We start from the raw sequence: 27,159 nt of genomic DNA on the forward strand, positions 1-27,159 counted from the left end.
CAAGTTCCAACAAGTTTCAACAAACTTGTCGGCGCTTATAAGCGCATGTTCATATATTTTCCTGCGCGGGTTACCAGCGCTTATAAGCGCCGATAAGCGCTTATAAGCGCCGATAAGCGCTTATAAGCGCTTATAAGTTTCAAGCTTTCTTTCTGAATACGCCCATAGAAACGCGCCATGAAAGAAGGTCCACCACAGATTACATAATACATAGTAGTTACTAGTGGTTGGCAAATTCTTTAAATTATTTTCACTTGCAACTTCGAATTTCAACTTTCACAGATTACTAAAAATTTTAAATGGCGGATCTAGTCATCGCTAATGTCGTTTTCTAAGTGAAGAGAGAATTAAAATAAATACTTTATTGTCTATTTGGTTCCATTACAGTCGTAGGCCCTGCGCAGACGGCACACTTTTTGTGCGATCGAGTCTGCGGCGCACAAAAAGTCTGCATGGCGCGCAAATAGTCGGTCGCGGATTTTTCACAGACTCAACGCACACGACGCACATCTTCGATCATTTTGTCGGCAGAGCTGTAGGGACGTAGACGCTATGGAAATCGTGTAAAGTGTGCGCCGTCTGCGTTAGCGCGCGTTGAAGCAAACGTTCAATTCTTTTCACACACTTTTGTGCGGAGCGGCGCGGTGCGGTCTGCCCGAATTACACGGATTTTTTGTGCGCCGGACTTTTTGCGCGTCGTGTGCGTTACTGCATATAATTTCATAGGTTCCATTTTCACAGACTAAAAAGTGCGTCACGGATAGTCTGTCGTCTGCGCAGGGCCTTAGTGCTATGACGTATTGAAATGTGAATTGTTTATTATTGAATATTTGTATTGATTCCTTTGCTTCAAGGTATGTTATTATGGGTCATCAAGCATAACACGATGGTTGCGATCCTTGCGGGGCGCGTCCATGAGTAATAATATTGTTTTATATTATATTTGTATGCCTTTGTCGAATTGTGATATCACGGCTGCTTCTTCTTGGATATATACATCATTTCAAGAAATTTTCAGTGAAACTTATCAGTCTGTGTAAAATGTTCTCTAACTGCTAACTAAAGATCTTATTCTGCAGAGTGCAAGAGAAGACAGAATGTCGAGCGATGAAGATAAACCTCCTGCGCCTCCTGTCCGGCTCACTAGCAATCGAGCAACAGACCGTGTCGATTCTGTTGCATCTGTTGACATGAGACCACTGCCGAAAGGTATATTGTAATAAACTTGTAGATACAAAGAGTAAAATTATTTTTGTAAAAGTTTAATATGCAAAATTGAATTGAAATTGATTTTTATCATTGTATTTTTAGTCTGATAATATCTATTATTACATTTGGTGTAGGTTTTAAATATGAATCTGTTATTAATCATATAATTTTTTGTGTATTACAGAACCTGATGATGGTGGTGATAGAAAGAAAAAAACTTTGAAAGCTAAAATAAAAGGCTCAAAAAGTACTGCTCATAATGACAACAAGCCTAATATAAGCTATCCAACTAATTTTGAACACACTGTTCACGTAGGATTTGATGCAGTAACAGGAGAATTTACAGTAAGTAAAATATGAGTTTGCACACTTTGTTAATATTGCCCTCTTGACAGATATGGAAATCCCCATGACACACCACACATAGTTTGCCTACTTTTTTGTATTAATTGTGTGTCTTATAAGAAATTAAAGCCTTTATTTTGATATGCACTAGCACATAAAATAATTGATTTCAAGCTTACATCCACCATAGAGATGTTGAGACAAAATGCTTTTAAAACAGTTTGATATTATAAGCTTCTAAGCTGCAACACATTGCATTTTGCTTTGCTTCAAAACTTACATATGTGTTAGGAAAAGTAAATGCTGCTCCCTTATTTTTTCTCATGTATCACAAGTCTGAAAAAATACCTTAATGGTTCAAAATTATATGAAGTAGTGTTGATTTAGAGTGGTTGCAGCAAATATAAAAATGTTGGAAGTATGTACCTATTTCAGTAATATAGTAATGAATATAACATTAGAAAAACAAATGTATACAAATAAAAAGTATAAAATGCATGCTTAGACACTTATAGAAAGCACAAAATAAATAGACATATAACAATATCATAATATATTTTAAATAGAATTTGATATTATGTATTATAATTTAAACATGATTACCCTTTTTGGTGAATGAAGTTGATATTAAACAATACAAAGAGTATTGTTATTCATAGTACCCTTAATAATATACAAATGATCATGTAATTGAGTTCCATGTATTGCCGCTTTTGTTTCAAGCTGCCTATAACAGTAAGTAATAGCTTATGTCCTCTGTCCGTTTACATTATTATCATTTTAAATGCTTAATAAACATTTTTTTTTTTATAATTGTTAATATGTGGTTATACATGGTGTTTAACAATGTGAGGTATTTGAAAAACCCATAATTGACATTTAAAATTTGAGTTGTCACCATGTATTACTTTGAGGAACTCTCTGTAAAATGTGTTGCCTTCTACAATAATCTGTCTCACTTTAATTTCGGTATTTTTATTGTTTAATGCAGCAGTATTTTAGTATATCTATAGCAGTATTGCAAAATATATGCCACATATAGTGCTTGCATTTTCTTTTTGTTTAGTTCTAGAGTTAAATAAATATTAGAAATTACTTTGGTATTATATCAAATATTCCCTCCTATATAATTCTAAATGAACACTTGAGCTATAGCATGAGTATGACTTGTAGTGGAAACTTGGATTTTATACACTTTATTTGTTGTAGTATTATAATGAATATATTACTGTAACTAAGGATTTATTTTCAGGGTATGCCTGAGGCATGGGCACGGCTGTTAATGGCCTCAAACATTAGCAAACAAGAACAGAAGAGTAATCCACAAGCAGTTCTTGATGTTCTTAAATGGTATGATGCATCAGCAACCCAACCGCCTGTATCTAAATACATGACGTCCGCCCAGATGCATACAACTCATTCAGGTAATATATAAATTAAGTGCTCAGCAAAAGTTAGTTCCTAACTTCTTTTTGTGTAAGAATATTATAATAGGCCAATGAAATGAGATAAAGAATGTCAACAAACTGCCAAGGGTTAAAAACATCTTATTTGAATTAACACTTTATGCCATTTTATATTGAAAATAAAATAATAACAGAAACATTAAAACTAACTGTAAAGAATTAGTAATATCAGAAGTTGTGCCTATAATGCTGTACATATTTGGAAACTGTTTCATTTTGTATATTTGATGTTGAATAGAGAAAATATAAAAACTAAATTCTGTGAAAAAGTTTTATGTTATCGTCAGATTATCATATTTATGTTTTTTATTCTACTTAATCTAAATCTGATGCCATGAAACATTAATGGCCAACAATTCATATTTTCCAAAACTGATTGACTGCCCTAGAAACTTGATTTTATAAAAATGGTTTAAATATGATGCAGGATAGGACTGAAATTATAACCCACACAGTTTATGTATCTGTTAAATAATATGAACTAAGTCAGTCAGTTTCAGTATATAGAAAGCCTGTAAGCAATATTTTATTTTGACATTGTTATTGATTCTATGAAATCATATATTTTTTAAGAGAAATAAAAAAATCTAATTATCTTACTATTGCAGTATCACATAATAATGATCAGTTGTTTATGTTTTTATCCGTCATATTGGCATTACTATAAATACAGTTTACCTTCCATTGCAAACCGATTATTTAAATTCTTCAATAGGTTCCTCAGTGTCTCGAGTTTCATCGAGTAGTCCTTCATCATCTACACCTACAGACACAGAGCATCCAGAGCCCCCACCCCCACCACCTTCAAGACCGGACCGTACTAAGAGCATTGTAAGATTTTTCCTAGTTATGTATTACATAAATGATATAAATAAAATTTTAAATACGCTAAATATCAAATATGTTATTTATAAACTTATTTTGTATGGAATTTTAGTGCTATTTATTTTCTTACAATTTTCTAAAGGATTCAGGATAAAGTGGTAAAATCGCATAACAATTAACAAAATGTTACAGTACACTAAGCCAATAGAAGAAGAAGAGGCCCCACCCCAACGACCCGCACCTGCGCCTGCGTCTCCTCCGCACGTTCCGCATCCTGCTCTCACCACACATTCTGTCAGTTACTTTTATAATTTTATTTATTAATAACTCCTTCTGAAACTTAGGCTAACTAGAAACATATAAAATTCAAAATACTTGAGGATAAAATATATATATCACATTATTTCGCTGTACCATTTATGAAACAAAATAAGCTGGACTAATTATTATTATTTGTTTATTGTATTCATCTTATATCTTTAAAACATCATCACTTTTAATTTTTTAAAGTGGTACAAGCTATTAAAATTGTAAATTATTTTTATTAAGTAAAAATGTTTAAAACCATAGGTAGGTACCATATTAATTGGCGGAAGCCAAGCTTCTCTTTGGGTGGCTGTAAATTCAAATTCAAAATACCATATTTAGTTCTGTTCAGTCGAATGCACAACGGGTATGTTACGGGAGGTAACATTGATAATTTTTTTCGTATTTTATAGATATGCAGTAGAGCAGAGGTGGTAGGGCCGGTGTTGCCGTTGGACCGCAACAAGAACCCCGCGCACACGCCGCCCGCGCTCGCGCCCGCACACGCGCCGCCCGCCAACGGCGCGCCCGCACCTACTGACACAGGGTATGTCAGGTATACTTGCGTTTGAATAACATGTCGTGTATCGTGACTTGTACCTGGATGTTATATTCGTGTTTATAATACATATTATTATGAATGTATTAGGGTTGTTGAGGATTCCTCTTCCGCTTCCTCATAATGCGGAAGTTCCGCAATATTTTGGGTTCCTCTACCGTTACCGCATCCTCAAAAATGAAAATAAAAAAATCCTCTTCCACTATCGCTTCCTCAAAATTTAGAGGAAATTTATGAGGATGCTGATCCGATCGGGCGGCGAATTTACAAAGCCTATTTAGACTATGTATTTGAGTTACGGTCGGACTCTACTAACGAACAAGAGTAGAGTCTTACCGCCATATTTATCTGCGCCTAACACTTATCTCTAAACATAATAATATAACATTTTCTCTCATACTCAGAAGAAACATATTTTACCAAATAATGTGTTTCAAAAGTCATTTTAAATAAAAAAACACCAAGTTGTTTAAGCTTACATAATATCTACCAGTTAGTGTTTTTTTTTGTGGAAATCGCCTAATGTCGCTTCTGGCACTGAGATAGATTAGGTTTTTTCGAGTAATATGCATAAACAAAAGCTCACCTGAGTCCGGCTCGTGACTCAAATAGTATAGTACTTAGACTTAGGCTTTGTAAATTCGCGATCGGGCGAGCTAACCTCCCCTAACCTTAAACATCAATATGTACAGACAGGAGAATAGCTTTTGTTTTAATATTTAATTTTAAAAGTTTTTGTTTTTTAATTATGATTATAATTTCCTATCATCCTCATCCTCATCCGCTTCCTCTTCCGCTTCCTCATCCGCATCCTCTTCCTCAAAAAAATATCCTCTTCCTCATCCGCATCCCCTAAATTTGTGTGTGAAAATTCCTCTTCCTCCTCCTCTTCCTCATAATCACTTCCTCAACAACCCAAGAATGTATACAAGAATATAAACTTGTGGCAAATATAAATTTATTTGTACTACTAGGATGAGACAGTTTTATTTGTTAAAGATGATTTTAGAATCTTGTCATTGCGATACAAAAATAATATTTTTACAGAAGGTCTACTGGACAACAGCAGAGGAAAAAGAAAATGACTGATGAGGAGATTTTAGAAAAATTAAGAACAATTGTTAGTGTCGGTGATCCCAATAGAAAATATACAAAAATGGAAAAAATTGGACAAGGGTAAGACTCAGCGAATTTATTTCCAGTAGTATAGAGTAATATTTTCTTAATATTTATGGTTTATTATTATTTTAGAGCGTCAGGAACTGTGTATACGGCAATTGAGACCTCAACAGGAATGGAGGTTGCTATAAAACAAATGAATCTTAGTCAGCAACCTAAAAAGGAACTTATTATTAATGAAATCCTTGTGATGCGGGAGAATAAACACAATAATGTTGTCAATTACCTTGATAGCTATCTTGTGAATGAGGTAAGGCCTGTTTATGTATTATATATCTTTTTAAATATAGGTGTATGAAATAGTCAATAACATACTCAAAGCAAAGATAAATCTTCTAAAATATAATATTCATTAGAGATAGCAACTCACACAACAATAACAATCTTTAATTATTTTTGTAAAGTTTCATACTCTTATCCAGGATTGTTTTCCTATGCTAACTTGCAGGAGCTGTGGGTAGTGATGGAATATTTAGCGGGTGGGTCTCTCACTGACGTAGTGACCGAGACGTGTATGGACGAAGGCCAGATAGCGGCCGTGTGTCGCGAAGTGCTGCAAGCGCTGCACTTCCTGCACACCAACCATGTGATACATCGTGATATTAAGTCCGATAATATACTACTGGGTCTCGACGGACAAGTCAAATTAAGTATGTGATGACATATGTTCATTTATCAAGAATTCATTTCTAAAGATTTTTTGCCAACTTATTACAATTAACTGTTGTACCATATGAAGTAAATCCATGCAGTAATTTGAGTTTAGCCTGGACATACATACAGACAACTAGACAAAAATTCTAAAAACCTTATTTTTGGCTTCAATATTGATTATAAATCATGCCCCAAGTATTATCTAAAAAAAATATTCAATGTGCAGTTTTGACTTTCCTAAAATTTTATCATATTATTATGTTATCATGGATTTGAAGTTGTATGAAATTATATTTATCCTTTTACGATATTGAATAGTATTGTTTCGTACTTATATTACTGTTAGATTTTCTTTTTTACTAAAAATATAAATTAATTTACAGCTGATTTCGGTTTTTGCGCGCAAATATCTCCTGAACAAAATAAACGAACTACCATGGTGGGTACACCATATTGGATGGCACCAGAAGTGGTAACAAGGAAGCAGTATGGACCAAAGGTAAAAACAAAATTAATTTGCACAAGTATATACAAAACTAAGTGTTCGCCCCAGCAGTCTGGGTAGTTTTTTTTTTTATTTTTTAAATCTTAACAGTTATTATCATAATGTCATTTAAAATTAGTGCAGTGGATCTTGAGTTATAAATAGTGTTATACTATAATATTAAAAAGTATTAATCAAATATTATTTTATCTTTCAGGTGGATGTATGGTCATTAGGAATAATGGCGATTGAAATGATTGAAGGAGAGCCCCCTTATCTTAATGAAAATCCCCTGCGAGCGTTATACCTAATCGCTACTAATGGTAAACCAGATATCAAAGACAAAGATAAACTTAGTGCTGTTTTTCAAGACTTCCTTGACCAGTGCCTAGAAGTGGATGTAGAAAGGCGCGCTACAGCACTAGATTTACTCAAGGTTTGTTTTCCATTTTTTGGAATAGGTGGCACATCATATTCTTATTTTATATAAAATTATCTTTCAGCCAGCGTTAATAATCAAAAATCCGTATAATTCCCGTTCCATGGTCGGTAGACGGTCACGCAGACATACTTTCGAATTATAATATGTATTAGCAGCGATACAGACTACTATATTAATTTGATTAAAAGTCTTATAGCAAATTAGGAATGATGGAGTAGGTATAAGCTAAATGTAGGATTTGCGATGCTGATAAATATGAATGGAACAACATAGATAGACACTAAAGAAAGCTAAATTAATTTGGTATAAACTGGACCTTGCCAGCCAAATGTTATTTAGTTCGTTAGTTAAACATGTGCCAATATATAGAATTAATCACTAATAATGAAATAGCCAATAAATTTTTACATGTTGTGATAACATTACATCAGTACATAGTATAAAACAAAGTCGCTTTCTCTGTCCCTATTTCCCTATGTCCCTTTGTACGCTTAAATCTTTAAAACTACGCAACGGATTTTGATGCGGTTTTTTTTAATAGATAGAGTGATTCAAGTGGAAATAATAACATCCATTAAATAGTGGAGAAGTACTGTTATTTTTGAGGTTTCTAATGTGATGTCGTAAAAAATTAAATTTTTTCCGCTTACATTGCAAACGCAGGCTGAACCCTACGAGTTTTATCAAAATAATGTACTAAGTATTGTACACATTGAAAAGGTCTACAGAAAAGTCCGCGGTGGTATATGTCTATCTCTTATGGATAACCCACAATAACTTTTTTTGTCATTTACTTTTTACGACAAATAATGGCTAATTTTCGAAGCGATTTTAACCATTACAGCATTAATCTTTAACCAATTAAATACCTTGAATACATTGTTCATTTAATATAGATCTATATGGCCCTTTACTTCGTATGATTTAAGTGAATACATATTTTTGAAGATATGTATTACAGATTTAAAAATTGCGGGACGTAGCGTTTGCGGCGGTACCGGCCGGCCGCCCGGCTATATATTTTATACCTGTGCGAAGCCGGAGCGGGCCGCTATGATTTTATATACAACGTTCATAGTTTTTCTGTAGTGTATTTTTAGTATCGGCATTGCACCCGTGCGAAGCCGGGGCGGGTCGCTAGTTATATAATAACACACACGTGTGTACTTGATTACGATATAAAATACAATTTATGCCTCCCTTTTTCAATGCATTTTTTTTTTACTTACAGCATCCGTTCCTAAAAATGGCTCGGCCTTTGGCCTCGTTGACGCCTCTGATAATGGCGGCGAAGGAGGCCGCCAAAGGCCATTAGCGGCGGCCCCCGGCGCCCGCCGCGCCGCGCGCGCCGCCCTCCCCCCGCGCCGCCGCCGCGCCCCCGCGCCCGGCGCCCCAGCGCCCCGCGCCCTCGCGCCCGGCGCCCCCCGCGCCCCGCTAGCGCGTCCAGTGCCTCTCTGCGTCCGCAGCACATTGTATTCCGCGACTCTACCACTTGCGCCCGACGGCACCCCTCGACTCGACCTCTCTATCTCTGATATTTAGGTATAGAGACGTCCGACAAGTGGCTGCGAGCTATACAAAGTATATATTTTTACAAGCGACTATGAATTAACGATAATGCAGTCCAGTAGCCGTAACGAGTACTGTAGTGTCGCGTAGGAGTTATTCGTTTCGCGTCGGTGACGTGATCTCTGATTGACGTGTTTCGCTCGACTAGCGGGAGTATTTGATTAGAATGTAGATATAGTGTGTTAGAGTTGAATCGAATTGTTACGGTTATCTGCAAACGAAGACTGGCAGTTTATATATTAGATTTATAAATATTAGAATACTTATAGGACTTTGTAATAGTACGATCAGCTTTTTCACTGTGATGATATTTGGTGACAGTAGATTGGAACACGTCAGTGCAGGGCGAGAGCTTAGCGTTAGATATGTGCTGTACCTAAAGTACATATTAAATATATACTAGAACTGACCGTCAACGATATATTTGTATTAAAAATTTGATTGGCGTAAGTGATAAAAATAGGGAAAATTTTTGAATACCTATTTACTGTAATTTTTTTGGTCATAAATTTTCTTAAAATTTATATATATCAACTTTAAATATTTTACTGTGCTTCTATTTATTTTATGTAATGTTTGACCTTTTTTTTAATGTGTAAGCTTTATTTTGCTACTAGATAGCTAGTTTAATATTTTAAACTGCTTTAATTATGTATTTTGAAAAGTTTTTTTTTTATTATAAAATTGAGATTTAACCATTTTTCATTGATTCGTTTTTTTAATGTTTGTTATAAAGCTATTTTTTAACATAATCATAAAACTCATACTTGGTTTTGAGTAAATCATTTATTGTTAGTCATGGAAATGAAGCATTTACATAGTATTAAGTTTAAATAGTTTATTTATATGACATGAATATTAATCTGGTATTATAAAAGCATATTGGCGCCATTACATTTAAATAAAAGAGTCTATAGTAATAGACTAAAATACTACTAATCGAGAGTAAGTTTGACGACATTTTGATTAAAAAGAGAGTATGTGTATAATTACTGACTACAACACCCATAGTATTGTGTGTACAGTATATAATATGTGTGTTTAAAATCCAATTATTTTCTATTAAAGTTGTATGTCTTCCGCAATTAATTAAACCTTACAAGTTTGTTTGCAAGCTCTCGAAAGAAAATGTTTGGAAATGGAATTCAAAACACATTTATAAAACATTTAAGACAATATAAATTAGACACTAGATAGATGTAAAGAATAACCAAACCATGCTATATTATTATATAACTACGCAAAAAGTATTTTTCATTTTTAAGAAATGTCCTCCCTGCTTTATATTATATAGGTTGTGCCGAAAGACGCTGTTTTTAGTTATTATTTTGCTATTTAATTAAAGGTGAGATAAGCAATTATTGTATGGACAACATTGGATGACGTGATTTAGGCCTTAACATTAAAATTGATTGATTACTTAAAGCATACTATGTTAATCTAATAGGTATATGTGGCCATACCTGCAAAATGTAAAATAATATAATACCTACTTAAAATGAAGAAAACATTATAATATTTATTATAGTAGGTACAAGATGTATTTTAATGTTACATGAAAATACTTGTAACTCTTTATTAGACGTGAATAAATACAATTTAATTAAATAAAACAAATATACCGTATTATTTACCTTTATTTAAACAAAAATATAAAGATATACATTTCTTTTAGTTTTATGGTTTTACTAAATGAAAATTGACTGGCCTTACGACTCATACTACAGATATATTTAACATGGCCTATGTAATATGTATAGTGCATTCATACAAAACTATTGTACAATAATAAATATAGAAAAGTTGTTCATAATAGCAGAGATTTCAGAGCTTGGAAGTTTCAGTATGATAGTATATAATTTTAGGAGTGTATTACCTATGTGATCTTGAAGGAATTTGCAAGTATGAATAAGATAAAATGAAAGTTGATATGTAATTATATCTATAAATTAAGTTGAAAATGTATTATTAATAAATGTAATGAAATATAATGAAAATAAATGGCGTGATTAGTAACTTTCACCATTTACACTAGGAACTTGTGTAATTGTAACGTCACCCCCTCACAGCCTAACTTATAGGAAAAGTAAAGTGTTACTTCAAATAGTATAATTAGTAATTACGATTACTTATTGTTTATTGATACACCTAACGACTAGCATCATTACACAACTTTATCAGAAGTAAAAAACACCTTGAATTTATTTTTTTAGTCCCTATATCAAAGTGGTGCCATTATTTTAAGGAATACATATTGTGCTTACTTAAAAAAAAATAATTACAAAACTCACATAAGTATGTGGGTAGTTAAGTGACCTGATTTGTGATTTTATTGCCATTTGAATCGTATGTAATCGCAATGAACGTATGGTGTCCTCTAAATAACAACTGCAAGTTACAAATGTTTCTCCAATTCTAATAAAACTTATTTATCTTAAATTAATCATCAACAATGTTTGACTTAGCACTGTTTCTGAATTTGATTCAATGTACGAATCTTTCACAGTTGCACTGATATTAGTAACTGAGTTACATTTAAAGTATGAAAGAAAACCAGTTCGATTTATAAAAATATTTATTTCATCAGAAGCCACAAAATCATAGGATAATAATATAACAACTTGTACTTTAAATATTCAATTACTCGATATTGTTACCCCTCATTGCAAATCACTTACAGCAGTTCGTTTGTCAAATGTCATTTCGTACAATAAGGAACTTGGCGTGCGATAGATCGCCTACGTTCAAATAATATGGCAAATGAACTGCAGCCGATATCAGTTTAGATATCTTTACTTATTTACAACGAGAGTTAATAAATAAAAATTCAAAATCTATAATAAATTACAATGACTTGAGTTTGGTAACTAAATGTTAATTGTATATATACAAAGATACAGTATAATATTTATTTAATAAAATATAGTACATCTAGTATTCATGTAAAATATAGACCTTTGTTTCTATAGAGCTGATTATTTCAAAGAATTTCTATGGAATTTCAGAATAAGGAGAAACTATATAGTAGTAATAAATAATGGACTCAACTTACTATCACATGTGTTGAGTTTGCGTATTAAAAACTCTTTATTACATCCTTTATCTGCCAGTGAAATTCGAGTCAAAATCGCTCTATTCCAGAGATTAGCCCGAAAAAGCAGACAAATGAAATTTAAACTATTTTGATACATTAAGCATTTAGTAATAAGTGGTTAAATATAACAAAGAGATACTCAAATTTTATTATTGGTATAGATTACCGTTAATTAACCAATACGAAAATAATAGGGTCATTTCGCCTGTTCGCGTCCGCGGTGTTATTCTCGTCCATTTTACGCATTTGCCTTAGAAAATTCACGAAAATAGGTATACTAGCACACCAATAAAACGTAAGTTTATTACCACCAACACCTCAATACTTACGAGACACGCACACATATACAAAACATCCGTGCGCAATGCGCATAGCGAAACCTGTTTATAATAAAATATACCAGGGCCCGTAGACAAAGTAACAATTAAAAATGAGTTCTTCGGAGTCACATAAGAAAACGTACACAGAAGAAGATTTAGAGAAAGCCTTAAATGAAATTAAAGTGAAGAAGAATCTGTAAGACAAATATGTAAGGAATTTTCTATTCCTAAGACAACAATATTGGACAAAATCAGTGGCCGTAGGATAGGTGGAGTTAAGAAACCTGGACCAAGACCAGACCAGCTCTAGGAGTAAATGGCGAAAAAAAGGTGAGAAAAGAATGATTTCTTAATATTTCTAAATGTGGATTTCCAGTGAAAAAACAGGAATTGTTGGATACTATTCAAAAAATAATTCATGAAGGGGAAATTAAAAATAATTATAAAGATAATCGGCCAGGTCAAAAATGGTTTAAAAAATTTTTGGCTAGAAATAAAGTAATTTCACTGAAAAATGCGGAGGGAATTAATAAAGCCGGAGCTCGAGTTACATAACAGTCTATAAGACTGTGGTTTAGACAATTAGAAGAATATTTGGAGAGTATAAACCAAAAAGAAATATTGAGTGAACCGATGAGAATTTGCAATGGAGACGTAAGTGGTTTTGCTCTTTGTCCAAAGACAGGAAAAGTTTTAGGTCCGAGAGGGTTCAAAATCTTACACCAAATAAAGCCTAATAATGAAAAAGAAAACATAACGGTATTATTCACTTTTAATGCGAATGGAGATAATGTCCACCTTGTGTGTTGTTTCCATACATTAGACCACCAAAAGCTGTAATGAATAGTATGCCGCAAGAATGGTGCTTAGGCAAATCGGAGACAGGTTGGATGAGAGGAGAAATATTTTTTGAATACATAACTAACGAGTTTAACAGCTGGATAATGGACAATAACATCAAAAAACTACTGCTACTGCTAGTAGATGGCATAAATCGCATATGTCATTAGCGCTAAGTACTATGTGTGAACAACTGCAAATTATTTTGTATGCTCTTCCACCCAACACTACCCATATTTTACAGCCAGCTGACGTTAGCGTATTTGCACTGGTAAAAACATTGGGAATCAACAGTCCGCACATTCCTATCAAAACCAGAAAATTCTAATTCTGCCATCACAAAAACAAATTTTTGCACATTGTTAAATGATGTACTGAAACATCCTAACATGTCCTACAACATAAAAAATGGGTTTAAGCGCTGTGATCTTCGATGCAAATAGTCCAGATTACACTAAATGTGTAAGAAATACTTTGGAAAATGTTCAGGCCGCTTGTCAACCATCACACAATGTTACTCACTCAGATATAAAATGTTTTAAAAAAGTTTTAAAAGTCCTGAAGCCGACCCTAAAAGATAAAAAAATTGACATACGGTCTATTACGAAAGCAGTCAAAACGTTAAAAAAGTCTCTCTCCGCCGAGATCTCAATCGAAACTGAACCTGATAGGTATATGGAACTTTCAAAAGATAGAAATAGTACTATTGATTGCAAATTGGATGCAACCAAAGAATTAACCATCTCTTCACTACGCGAAGAAGTTGAGAATCAAAATAATGAAGAACTCCAATCCTATAGTACAGGTCCAAACAGTATCAGCCCAAATACATTCTACACCAAAACAGTTTACACAAATAATCACAAAAAACAGTAATACAGCAACAGTATCATCCAAACTTGAATACAACTAAATTATAGAATACCAAGGTAATTCTACAATTATCTCTTTCGACATTACATCTTTCGGACAGTTACTTCGACGTCGGCTCTATCATGTCCATAGACGACGTCCTTATTCTACCGTTACAAGATATTGCATCCACGTCAAATAAAGAACAAATATTAGACGCCTACTTACACCTTTGAATTCTACAATTTACACAGCCAAATTTTTATCTTCAGAAACGAAGATTTTTCCCCTTCAGCCTTTCATGCAGCGAACAACAAACAATCATGTTTAGCAGTGGTTGGAGAATTAAATCAAAATAAAAACACTGATCCATTTAAAAACCACCTGATGTTGCCAGGATATTTCTAATAAACAAAGAAAAATTCATCAAAGAACACCAGCAGCAATATCATCTTTTGCATGGAGAAAGTATTATGAAGACAAAGAGAAGATTAAGAACGAAAAACAGGAAGCAATACGAAAAAGAAAGTTAGAACGAATAGAGAGAAATGAACAAAAAAAAACTTTCCAAAACTCTCAAACGCTTCGTAGAACTGCTCCAAAACGAAAAAAGAAGATAAATCCCATTCAACAAGATACACAAGAAACGTTTGAGAAAGAAAATTTTCCAGCTGTAAATCGATTGAAATGTCCTGAATGTGACGATGAACTAATTTCAGATGTAGAAGACGACAATGAGAAAAATATTGGCTGTGACAAGTGTGATAGATGGTATCATCTGAAATGCACGCGTTTTGTGGGATTGAGTTATTTGGAGGTAAAAGATACGTCTTTCGACTGTGACTATCATTAGGTAAAATTCTGAGGCTGTAATAATCATACCTTGTCTCATCATTATAAGATTCAGTATTTCTTTTAGTAATAGGATTTAAAAAAATATTGAACTGGTTAATAATTGCTATGCCAAAAAACTTATCATTAAGATCAAGACTCATCAAAATCTCTTATATGATTATAATATACCTTGTGATTTTAGAGTAAGTTTCAGAACTGATTATTATTGAATTTTAAATGGACAATTATTATCATTTAAAAAACCACAAGACGTTTCGAACACAACTCAATAGTAAACCTGAAAATAGACTATATAATATATACATATATATAAAATAACAATACATAAATTTCCCTGGAAAATTCCTATTAGAACCATTGAGATAATATTAATATGGAGTCGATACCGCCTACACCACTTATGTTCCACTCAACATACGTCATGTGGCGTAACTGCACTCAGTCGCTTGCTCGCTCATTGGCGCGAACGTCACGCTCATTTTTTATTTGTTTTAAAGTGAAACGCATCAAATATGCCTACGTGTGTGTTACGATATTGCACAAATAATACAAATAATACGGAAAAGTGCAAAGGAATAACTTTTCAATCAGTAAGTAATTAGATAATAATTTTTAAAACTTAGTTAGAACAAAATTTTTGGCGGGCGACATTTTGCGTCATTTGTCATAGATTAAAAATTTAAGATATGACATTGGGCATGAAATAAGTGTTGTTAGTAATATTTGCTGGCGTATATTTTTATAGTATAAAATAATAATTTTACATATTTAGAAAAGCATAGACTGGTTGTTAATTGAAAAAAGGTGAAATCATGAAATATGAAAATCAATTACTTAATCACCAATTTTTTTTTTTGTTAATTGATTTTAATCAATTTTAATTGATATTGTATAAGCTACTGACTTGAACGTATAATTGAATTATTATTTATTTATCTGCACTAATATTATAAAGAGGAAAAATTTTGTTTGTTTGTTTGATTGTAATAAATAGGCTCATAAACTATTGGACCGATTTTGATGAAATTTGGCACAGACAATCTTTAGACCCTGAGAAAAAACATAGGCTACTTTTTATTGCGAAATATGTACCACGGGCGAAGCCGGGGCGGACCGCTAGTTCAGAGATTAATATTTTTTCTATTCAAGGTTTCCATGTCTGGGTCGTGAAGAAAGGGAAAAATGGGTAAAATTTGTCCAAAACAACCGCAGTGAAGAAACCTGGTTACCATCCGATAGAACTAGCATCTGTTCATTGCATTTTCGCGATGAGGATAAATATACCACAAAAGCGGGAAGGCGTATTCTAAAGAAGTCTGCTGTTCCTTGTATTGATGTTAGTAATAATAATAAAATTTTACGGATTTGTATAACAAATAAAATATTATTTTAGCCATCACTAACATTATTATTATTATATTTATTTTAGCCGAAGGTGTGCTACAATAGTACTGGAACAATACAAGCAATTTCTGAGCCGGGAACATGTTCTGAGGATGATGAACTAAATATAAATAAACACAATTTTTACACGGCTTTTATTTTTTTTCTAAAAAAGGCTCAATTTGTAAGGAATGAAACTTCCCATAGCCCATATTGAACCTCCTCATCCTATATTATATGCCAGATATTGTTAGCCCCGCGTAGTAAAGTCAGTTTATATCTGAAATAAATATTAAGTAAGTACAAAGAAAATTTCAAGTCAACGTGCATGTAAGGAGTGGCACCCAATAAAATAGACAGAAAGAAACAAAGTGTCGCCTCTATAGCGGTGAGTCAGTGACATCGCATAATCTATGACTGTCTAGCCGTCATTCGCGCGCCCCGCGCCGCCATCTTGGCGCACAGATTTTGTTCGTGGTGTCTGCTCCATTATTAATATTATCTCAATGATTAGAACATTTTTATTTTCTCCTTCAAACTTTCCAACTGCACTAAGTGGACGCGAACAGGCGAAATGACCCTACATAAGCTGACGATTAACCGAGATGTTAATTTGAAGCACCATCGGATTATAAAATTTAATATACAATTTGTATATAAGTTTTATTTTTTTCATAGATCTGCAAAGTAGAATATAAAATTAAACCACTTCACTATGCTATTTTGACTTATTTATATTGAATGCTACAAACCACCTTTATACATATGTATAAAGGCTATATAATAATATGTATATATTAACTGAGATGTGGTTCAATTGTATATTATACAGTTTAACACCACCATGTCTCAGTAAATGTCTAGCAACTACAAAAAAAAAAAATTATAAAATGAAGTAATTTTTTAAATATGCGGTTATGTTGATAAAGTTATCACATCTATTACTTCTCATCAATAGATTTAGAGTTAAATAGTGTACTGTTAATCTTTCCGATCCTCAGCTGCAATAAAGTCCAATGATGCAGAATTTATACAGAAACGTTTCTTCGTGGGCGCCGGCCCATCATTGAATACGTGTCCTAGATGAGCTGAGCACTTGGAGCATCTCACCTCAGTTCGCACCATACCTGGTCGTGTTAAAACCAGTAATATATTTGCCCCAACTATTATTTCACATATGTCCATTCACCAATAAACCATATAACAACACATCACATCAAATAAAAAGTGACCCCCATGAGCATAATATTATCCAAAATGATTTTCATAAAGTTCATGTAGTGGTTGGTGGGCAATGTAGTCACAGCGGCAGCAGTTGTCGTCCGGCCGGCAGCCATCCAGGAGGGGCAGACGGGACAGGATAAGATGGGTCAAAGGAGTGAAGGCAAATGCAGATTAATGTCATGCACATTCCATACATGATGAGGATATAATTCAGGGTTAGTAATATGATTAATAAGTGATTATATACATATGTGTATTGATTATTTTATTAGTAGATAAAACATTGTGCAAGTTTTGGTATGATACCATTGATAAACAACCATAAAATGATTTTGATTGACAAATTTGTGCAAGTTATTAATTCAAATATAAGTGGTGTTGTAAATAATTACAAAAAATAATAAAAACAGGGGTTTATGTGTATTAATAAATTAATAATCATAATTACGTACAGAAAAACCAGTAACATCAACTTACGGTTTTGTGTGTGACAGGATTGTATCAATAGGTGATTGTGGATATAGGAAAGAGAAAAAATAGTAAAAAATATTAGCAACAAATCCCAACACCATAAAAATGATATTGTTATAAGAATAAAAAAGGAAACAATATTGATAATTTACATGTACTAACAATGAAACTGGTAAGAAATAAAATTAAAGAATTAAACAAAGAAATGAAGACTAATTTATTAAAAAAAAAAAACAGTATGCAAAACATATTGTGAGTTGAATATTATAAAATATAATTAAATAAATTATGCATGAGATCTCAATCATTGCAAGAGGTCATTCTTATACAGTAGAACTTATGGTAGTAGTATTGTGGTATTCCAACAATTGTTTTGCATGGCAGTGTGGGAGTATCAAATTTGTAAATTCAGCACACTATTTCTTAAATTCGTTTTAAATTTCTCATAAAATAAAAATTTCTATACACAATAAAAATAATATAATTATAGATATAACTCATTTTGCATAAATAAGTGACACAACAAAGCCAATTGAATTTGTAATAAAGCAATGATAGGATCATGAAGCACAGAACATGGCCTTGATCATGAATTAAAATATCTGAACAATAACCCTGTAGAATGAATTTCAATGCAAACATTGGAGATTGTTACAAATGAGTGAGCATGAATAAATTTCTGCTATGATTTTAATCATGACAAGACATTATGTGTTTAGCTACATATATCATTAGCATGAATGGGTAAGAATTAAGAAATGAAAAATATGTTACATTAAGAACTATGACTGAACAACAATTTAGTGATTAATGGTTTGTATTGTAATTTAGAATAATTGAAATCATACCTGCACTTGTATCTTGATGTAATGTTACTTTTTCTTTAGCAAGTACATCATTGAAAGCTGGCCACCCACATCCAGAGTCATATTTTGTTTTGGAAGTAAATAATTCTTGACGACACACTATACATACATAAACACCTTCTTCATAAAATTTATTGTAACATCCTGAAAAATATTTATATCTCATAAGAATTATACAAAGTATTCTAGATATTAAAGGTAATACTTTAATAAATATGAATTAATTAACCTGTAAAGGGCCTTTCAGTTCCTGCTTCTTGTGTGACATGGTATTGCAGAGGTGTGAGTCGTTTCTTTAAGGAGTCTTTATCTTCCATTGCTCTCCAAATCAATGCTTAAAATATCAAAGTATCAATTATCTGAAATGCTACTTCAAACAAAGTAATAATTTATCGCTATTCATTTATAAACAAGACGTAACTTTAGCAAATGCTGTCTTACCTGTTGTAAATGGATGCCTTAACTGAACACTTCTATTGAATTGCGTCGCTTTTCTAAATATAGTTATTGGTCTCAGTAGAGCACGCATTACTTATCACTCACATTACCTAGTTTTGGAAGAAAAATTATGTAATTGCGTATCTGTTAGTATTGATAAGATAAAAAAAGTTGTATGTATGCTTTATTTACTATTCCTCTATTTAAAGAAACCAAAATAATATTCCAGATTGCTAGAAGTTTCAATTATAGGTAGTTAATAGTAATGACAGCTTAGAGTATAGATAGTGGCTGTTTTCCAATTATGGCTGGCGTCCACTAGGCGGATCGGGCCGGGCCGCATCGCAACGCAAAAATACGCCGGCCTATGTTTTGTATGAAACATCGTCCATTAGCGACGGATCGGGCCGGGGCGGGCCGCAACGCATTGGCGGATATCGCTTCGCAGGCGGATTTCTGCCGGCGGTGCGCTGCGGCCCGGCCCGCCCCGACCCGTCTAGTGGACGCAGGCAGGCGGATGTGAGCGGCGAGCGTCTGTAATGCTAGGCGTCCACTAGGCGGATCGGGCCGGGCCGCATCGCAACGCAAAAATACGCCGGCCTATGTTTTGTATGAAACATCGTCCATTAGCGACGGATCGGGTCGGGGCGGGCCGCAACGCATTGGCGGATATCGCTTCGCAGGCGGATTTCTGCCGGCGGTGCGCTGCGGCCCGGCCCGCCCCGACCCGTCTAGTGGACGCAGGCAGGCGGATGTGAGCGGCGAGCGTCTGTTAGATAAAATCCGCCTAGGCGGTCCGCCGCGCCCCGTACAGGTGGACGCAGGAGCAAACAGCGCGTCCATTAGAGACGGCCCGTTGCGATGCGACCCGCCCCGATCCGTCTGTAATGGACGCCTAGCATTAGATAAAATCCGCCTAGGCGGTCCGCCACGCCCGCAAGTTTGTTGAAACTTGTTGGAACTTGTCGGCGCCGATCAGCGCTTATAAGCGCATGTTCATATATTTTCCTGCGCGGGTTACCAGCACTTATAAGCGCCGATAAGCGCTTATAAGTTTCAAGCTTTCTTTCTGAATACGCCTAAGGTTGGCACCAACCAAATCGGAGCGTCTGTAGATGCTTTTATTAAGTTCACGCTAAGTTCAGTGTTGAAAAAAAAATATTCATAGAGTTAGCAATAACCTCATTAATGTATAAATAAAGTGGTATACATAATAATTGGTTGAAAAATATTTACGGTTATTTTAAGTAATTTGGATTTTGATTATTTCATTAACATTTTTTTCAATGTTTGTACCTTCATCCATACTAATATTTATTTTTTTAACACAATTTGAATTAAATTTGATTATTTCGAAAAAAAACTACAATGAAACGAAAGCTTTAAATTTTTTTCCAACAATTAATAATTCAAACATCAAAATTAAAATTCTATTTATGTGTTTGTTACCTTCCCCCACACCTTGTGAGGACTTGAGTGCGTTTTACGACCATATTCAATTAATAACGCTAAATAAAATAATTAATAACGATCACGTTTTGGTTGTAGGAGACTTCAATACTCCCAGTCTTACCTGGTCCCACTCACCTAGTCGATCCCACATCTTAACACCTTCTTTGCCTACTGACCTGAAATCGAAATTGCTAACTGAACATATCTCTCTCTGCAATATGAACCAGTTCAATCATGTTCTTAATAAATCAGATAGACTGCTTGATCTAGTACTAGGAACATTCGACGCCGTAAGTGTTACAGAAACTAACCCCATATCTCGTCTGGATCTATACCATCCATCCTTATGCATAAAATTAAATGTTGACCATCAATGTCCTAAGAGACTCAAGCGATCAATAACCAAACGACTGAACTATAATAAATGTGACTACCAGAAAATAAAATCGCACCTTGACCAAATAGACTGGGTTGTAGAATTATCAAAATCTGTGAATGTTGATGTAGCAGTGGAAAAATTTTACAACACTTTGCTTGAGGTAATTAAAAAGTATACCCCCCTTACTTCTATCTCTAAAAGTAATCATCCCGTATGGTTTTCTCCTGCTCTCATAAATTGCCTTAGAGAAAAGTATAAGTACCACAATAGTCTACTTGATAAGTTGAAAATGGCGTAAACTAGAGATAAGGCTCTTAAAAATACGTGCGATAGCTCATTTGATTCGGAATGACGTCTAGAAAAATGTATCGGAAATGTTTATTAGCACACAAAAAATTGCAAAAGTTATAGGCAAATTAAGTTTAAAAAAAATAGGTATTTCGTTTATTGTTAATAACTCCGAAATTATTAATATTTCAGAAATTATGAAAAAAGATTCTTAAAGAGGAGGAAATTTCCAACGAAAAACTCCCGACTCCCGCAATTCTATCTCAATCTTATATATAAAAATGAATCGCAAAATGTGTTGGTAAGCGCATAACTCGGGAACGGCTGAACCGATTTCGATAATTCTTTTTTTATTATATTCCTTGAAGTACGAGGATGGTTCTTATGTAGAGAAAACGTAAATATTATGTACCACGGGCGAAGCCGGGGCGGACCGCTAGTTATTTATAATTTTAATTTAACGCTGAAAATAGGCCTCCGCGCGGCATTTTTAGATATCGCGCGCGGCTTCAAAACCGAGCACGTCACACTAATTATTTTTTTAAGGTATTAAATATTAATTTAAAAATTTAAAAAAATTATGGTGTATTCCGAACACTTCAAAGAATTTGCTCCCGTTGGAAATTTTACTTAAAGTTAATTTTTCAACAAATTAGACAAATGTTAACTAACGAAATTTTTTTGAACTTCCGTCCTTATTGCACATTAAAAAAAATGTATAAATAATTGTCGGTAAAATTTTTCACTTCGTGGAGCCCTTCATATAAATATACTTAATAAGATCGCGCCATAAAAGTTTAAAAAATGTTAATACTTTGTTTATAATAATTTTTTCAAGTTAACAAAAAACTAGAAATTTCTAGTTTTTTGATCAATTTACTTAAATTGAAAAAATTATTATAAACAAAGTAATAAAATTTTTTAAACTTTTATGGCGCGATCTTGTTAAGTATATTTATATGAAGGGCTCCACGAAGTGAAAAATTTTACCGACAATTATTTATACATTTTTTTTAATGTGCAATAAGGACGGAAGTTCAAAAAAATTTCGTTAGTTAACATTTGTCTAATTTGTTGAAAAATTAACTTTAAGTAAAATTTCCAACGGGAGCAAATTCTTTGAAGTGTTCGGAATACACCATAATTTTTTTAAATTTTTTAATTAATATTTAATACCTTAAAAAAATAATTAGTGTGACGTGCTCGGTTTTGAAGCCGCGCGCGCTATCTAAAAATACCGCGCGGAGGCCTATTTTCAGCGTTCAATTAAAATTATAAATAATGGAGATAGAATTCCGGGAGTCGGGAGTTTTTCGTTGGAAATTTCCTCCTCTTTAAGAATCTTTTTTCAAAATTTCTGAAATGTTAATAATTTCGGAGTTATTAACAATAAACGAAATACCTATTTTTTTGAAACTTAATTTGCCTATAACTTTTGCAATTTTTTGTGTGCTAATAAACATTTCCGATACATTTTTCTAGACGTCATTCCGAATCAAATGAGCTATCGCACGTATTTTTAAGAGCCTTATCTCTAGTTTACGCCATTTTCAACTTATCAAGTAGACTACAAGCTATTTAAAAAATACGCCAATCCGCGCGATTACGATACTTTTGCCTTACTGCGGACGAGAGCTAAATCTCTAATGAAAATTTGCTACACTGCCTTTGTTACATCCATAGAGAACGAGATAGGTTCTAACATAAAAGCCTTCTGGAGGTTTGTGAATTCAAAGAAGGGTACTACTACGTACCCTAACATTATGAAATTCCAGGATCTGATGGCATCTGGCAGTCAAGAAATATGTGATCTTCTGGCCAAGTATTTTAGCTCTGTGTATGAGGAATCGGAGACAAATATCGACACAAATTTAGGTACCAGTGTTACTACAGATTGTCTTCAGGAGATCACACTGACAGATAACGAAGTCAGATTAAAATTGAAACAGTTAGATCCTAACAAAAGCATGGGCCCAGATGGTATTCCTGCAAAACTATTTAAAACGTGTGCAGGGGAACTTTGTAAACCTCTCCGAATAATATACAACATGTCATTGAAGACTGGAATTTTCCCTAATGAATGGAAAAAAGCGCATGTGGTTCCTATACATAAGTCGGGTGATCGCTCTGACTGTACAAATTACCGACCTATCAGTCTTTTATCGACAACAGCTAAGGTGTTTGAATCACTTGTCTACGACCAAATCTATAGCCATATAAAATCTCTAATTTCCGATAATCAACACGGATTTGTCAGGGGGAGATCGACCATCAGTAAACTCCTTATTTTCAAAAACTACATTTGCTCCTCATTTGCTAAACGCGGTCAAGTCAACTGCATCTATACCGACTTTAAAAAGGCATTTGATAAGGTCCATCACGAAGTTCTTTGCAACAAAATATCATCATTTGGCATACACGGAAACCTTTTTCGCTGGATAAAATCGTACTTAACGAAACGAAGTCAGATAGTTGTGATTGGTGGTCATAAATCCTTACCTTTTGTTGCCTATTCTGGTGTACCGCAAGGTTCTCATTTAGGTCCCTTATTTTTCATAATGTTTATTAACGACCTTGCTCAAACCCTCAACTGTCCTTGCTTACTTTATGCTGATGACCTAAAGATTTTTAACACTATTGTATCTACAGATGACAGTCATAAACTACAAACGGACCTCAATACTTTACTGCAATGGTGCAAGAATAATAGAATGTTTCTCAACCTTGATAAATGTTTTAGTATATCTTTCACCAATAAAAGTAAAAATATTATGAATTTTCAATACAAATTAAATGATCATGTTTTACAAAATAAATGCGTTGCTAAAGATTTAGGTATACTTTTTGACCAAAAACTGTCATTCCGTGACCACTATGACCGATGATTGGAAAAGCGCTCCGTACTTATATTGGGTTTTATATCTAGATTTTCAAAGGAATTTCTCAGACCATCTACATTTATTTACCTTTATAATACTCTGGTACGCACGAATCTGGAATATGGGTCAATCATTTGGTCACCTTACTACCACATTCATAATGACCGTATCGAGAGAGTACAGAAAAAAGCACTTCGATTGGTAAACTACAGATTTAACGCAGGAGAAAAAATATCCTATGAAGATGAATTGGAGATGTTTAAGGTCACGAAACTTTCAACGCGCCGACAGTACTAGGATCTTATATTTCTTCATCATATTATACACTTTCATATTGACTGTCCAACTCTGCTCTCACTTCTTAATTTTAACATAAAACCTAATCCCAGACACCCTTCTCTCTTCTGCATAAATGTTTTAAAAAATAATACTTCTTTCTATAATCCCATGGTCCGTATGTGTCGCCTGTATAATGATTTGACTTCGCGTAAGCCAAACACAGAACTTGACGTATTTGATCCAAAACTGGGTAAATTTAAAAATCAGGTCAAAACCGTGCTCAAGTCTAATCTACAAGTTCTATGATAATTTAAAATTTAACTTCCATAATTCTTAGATACTTTACTGTTTATTAGACATAATTTATTGTTATAACTACTTACTGTGATGAAATGTAATGAATTTTATTTTATGTGATTGAATGTAATGTAGGTATTTATTGATTTAACTGTATTTTATGTGATTTATTGTATTGTAGCTATATTGATGTGATATTTATTTGTACTATGATTTTGATTCAATGTATTTAATGACATGTATATTTTAAAAAGAAATATTTTACTTGATCTATGAATTGTTTGAATGAATTGTTGATAATTTAATCTTTGACTTCCATAGTTCTTAGATACTTTACTGATTGTTAGACATAATTTATTGTTATACTGTGATGGAATGTAATGAATTTTATTTTATGTGACTGAATGTAACATAGGTATTTATTGATTTAACTGTATTTTATGTAATTTAATGTATTGTAGCTATAGTGATGTGATATTTATCTGTACTATGATCTAGATTCAATTTATTTTATGACATGTATTTAAAAAAAAAATATTTTACTTGATCTATGAATAATTCATAGATCAAGTAAAATATTTTTTTTAAATACATGTCATAAAATAAATTGAATCTATTGTGCTAAATAATGTAAATTTTAATAATTTTTTTTTAACCTCAATTGTGCTGTGTACATACAATTTGGCTGGCATTTTACCGCAACATGTGATTAAATTTGTGTATAATTAGTCAAAATTGTCAGCTGTGATGTGTACCTATTTAAATAAATAAAAATAAATAAAATTACTAACGATAAATCGATTGCACGCATCAATTCACGCGCATTACTTTTTCTAGTGCTCGATTGTGCGAAGCGTTGCTGTAGTTGGAACATTCAACGTTAAGCATTATGCCGCATAATGCGCTCTAGTGCTGTAATTGGAAAACGGGGTGTATCTATAGAGTGCGAACAACCAAGTGGGAACAGTAGGCACAGGTGGGAACAACACGACGTTCCCGCCACGCGCGCTTGTAGTCGTGGTTGAGTGCTGACGAAGTGCGTTGCTCTGGATTTTTATTCATATCTAGGAGTAAACATGGTGAAATGTGCAGTTATATCTTGCAAAAACGATACTAGAAAATACACAAAATTGAAATCCAGTATCACATTTCATCAGTAAGTCGATTGTTATACTTATTTTTATGAAAATAAATATAACATCGCGGGGGTGAAGGGGAGGTGGGAGGCGGACACGCGCAGGCTCGCTCGCGCACCTCACTGCCGCCACGCCAGTGATGTGACCTGACCAACGCTGTACTCGATATAAAGTTTATTAGAAGAACTATATTTTAACAAATTATTTATTTAACTTTAAAATTAAAACTCTTTTAAAAATGTATTATAAATAAATTTGTGGTGTGTTTTGTATGATAGACTTTCTAATATTATGAATGAAAATGTATTATAGTGTAAATATGTAAAGTATGTAATGTTACGATATATTTTCTGAAATATCGCTAAATTGATTTTGAACATTTTATAGTAGAATGGATAAAATTAAATAAAAAAATTATTTGTAACTATGATTTATTATATTATCATTTTAAATAACGAATTATTTCTTATTTTTATTTAACACTAGCGGTCCGCCCCGGCTTCGCCCGTGGTACATAATATTTACGTTTTCTCTACATAAGAACCATCCTCGTACTTCAAGGAATATAATAAAAAAAGAATTATCGAAATCGGTTCAGCCGTTCTCGAGTTATGCGCTTACCAACACATTTTGCGATTCATTTTTATATATAAGATTTTTAAAACATTATTATTATTGTTTCATTTATTATTAAAGAAATAGCACCAAACCCGAATTTTTATTTTATTAACTTTAATATCGAACTCGTTTTTCTGATATTCATAAACATATTTTTTTTAAGTACTTAAAATTAATACAAGAAATATTCAAATGGAATAAACACTTTATTCTCTTGGCAAACAAATTTAAAATGACATATTTATACTTTATTCATACATTTCTCCTTAAATAACATATTGAACATAAAATTTACAAAAGATACATATTTATTTACATAACTTATCGATAGCTCGGCACGCAATTGATACCTACCCATCCCTATTTGTCACACACACATCTATATACCTATTAACTATAGCTCATCTGCCTACGATGCGCACTGAGGAATTTGTGCAATACACTCGCTCT

At 33.3% G+C, this 27,159-nt stretch overlaps 2 protein-coding genes, 1 long non-coding RNA gene and 1 pseudogene across 7 annotated transcripts in view; 3 read left to right on the forward strand and 1 right to left on the reverse strand.

Annotated features, from left to right (window-relative positions):
- The window catches only part of LOC149489734 (uncharacterized), a 63,172-nt pseudogene extending 49,004 nt beyond the window's left edge, over nt 1-14,168 (forward strand). The window contains exon 2 of the transcript XR_016318404.1: nt 11,719-14,168. The product of XR_016318404.1 is annotated as an uncharacterized LOC149489734 (transcript). The remainder of the gene's footprint in view (nt 1-11,718) is intronic.
- Nucleotides 765-8,829, forward strand: Pak (serine/threonine-protein kinase PAK 3-like protein). 2 transcript variants are annotated; one of them, XM_089714470.1, is made up of 13 exons: nt 765-854; nt 1,080-1,209; nt 1,394-1,554; nt 2,807-2,978; nt 3,736-3,851; nt 4,038-4,139; nt 4,565-4,707; nt 5,758-5,886; nt 5,962-6,139; nt 6,338-6,539; nt 6,927-7,042; nt 7,245-7,463; nt 8,701-8,829. In XM_089714470.1, the coding sequence occupies exons 2-13, from the start codon at nt 1,098-1,100 to the stop codon at nt 8,782-8,784; spliced, it is 1,734 nt and encodes a 577-aa protein (XP_089570596.1). In that variant the 5' UTR covers nt 765-854; nt 1,080-1,097; the 3' UTR covers nt 8,785-8,829. The 2 variants fall into 2 exon arrangements, with proteins under 2 accessions (XP_089570596.1, XP_089570597.1); XM_089714471.1 differs by having other exon boundaries at nt 4,565-4,698.
- A 1,175-nt stretch (nt 14,169-15,343) lies between the features above and the next one.
- Nucleotides 15,344-16,525, forward strand: LOC149489739 (uncharacterized). Its single transcript, XR_016318324.1, has 2 exons — nt 15,344-15,589; nt 16,149-16,525. It is a non-coding gene; the product is annotated as an uncharacterized LOC149489739 (long non-coding RNA).
- Nucleotides 16,526-16,897: 372 nt separating this feature from the next.
- Nucleotides 16,898-19,627, reverse strand: SelR (methionine sulfoxide reductase SelR). Of its 3 annotated transcripts, XM_089714490.1 has the most exons (5): nt 19,574-19,627; nt 19,385-19,491; nt 19,173-19,277; nt 18,926-19,087; nt 16,898-17,545 (listed from the first exon to the last, which is right to left on the reverse strand). In XM_089714490.1, the coding sequence occupies exons 2-5, from the start codon at nt 19,470-19,472 to the stop codon at nt 17,364-17,366; spliced, it is 537 nt and encodes a 178-aa protein (XP_089570616.1). In that variant the 5' UTR covers nt 19,473-19,491; nt 19,574-19,627; the 3' UTR covers nt 16,898-17,363. The 3 variants fall into 3 exon arrangements, with proteins under 3 accessions (XP_089570616.1, XP_089570617.1, XP_089570618.1); XM_089714491.1 differs by having other exon boundaries at nt 16,898-17,509; nt 19,385-19,621; XM_089714492.1 differs by having other exon boundaries at nt 19,173-19,310; nt 19,385-19,621.
- Between the last annotated feature and the right edge of the window lie 7,532 nt (nt 19,628-27,159).

This window comes from Colias philodice, chromosome 3, assembly GCF_061535455.1.
Source record: "Colias philodice isolate Cphi_HAF_F1 chromosome 3, ilColPhil1 Martin Lab GWU primary, whole genome shotgun sequence".
NCBI classification, from domain to species: Eukaryota; Metazoa; Arthropoda; class Insecta; order Lepidoptera; family Pieridae; genus Colias; species Colias philodice.

Coding starts and splice junctions, on each gene's coding strand:
- Pak (XM_089714470.1), top strand. CDS start 1,098: ATGTCGAGCGATGAAGATAAACCTCCTGCGCCTCCTGTCCGGCTCACT. Junction 1,555..2,806: donor CAGTAACAGGAGAATTTACA/GTAAGTAAAATA, acceptor ATTTATTTTCAG/GGTATGCCTGAGGCATGGGC. Junction 5,887..5,961: donor ATGGAAAAAATTGGACAAGG/GTAAGACTCAGC, acceptor TTATTATTTTAG/AGCGTCAGGAACTGTGTATA.
- SelR (XM_089714490.1), bottom strand. CDS start 19,472: ATGCGTGCTCTACTGAGACCAATAACTATATTTAGAAAAGCGACGCAA. Junction 19,278..19,384: donor AAGGCATCCATTTACAACAG/GTAAGACAGCAT, acceptor TGATATTTTAAG/CATTGATTTGGAGAGCAATG. Junction 19,088..19,172: donor AACTGAAAGGCCCTTTACAG/GTTAATTAATTC, acceptor AATATTTTTCAG/GATGTTACAATAAATTTTAT.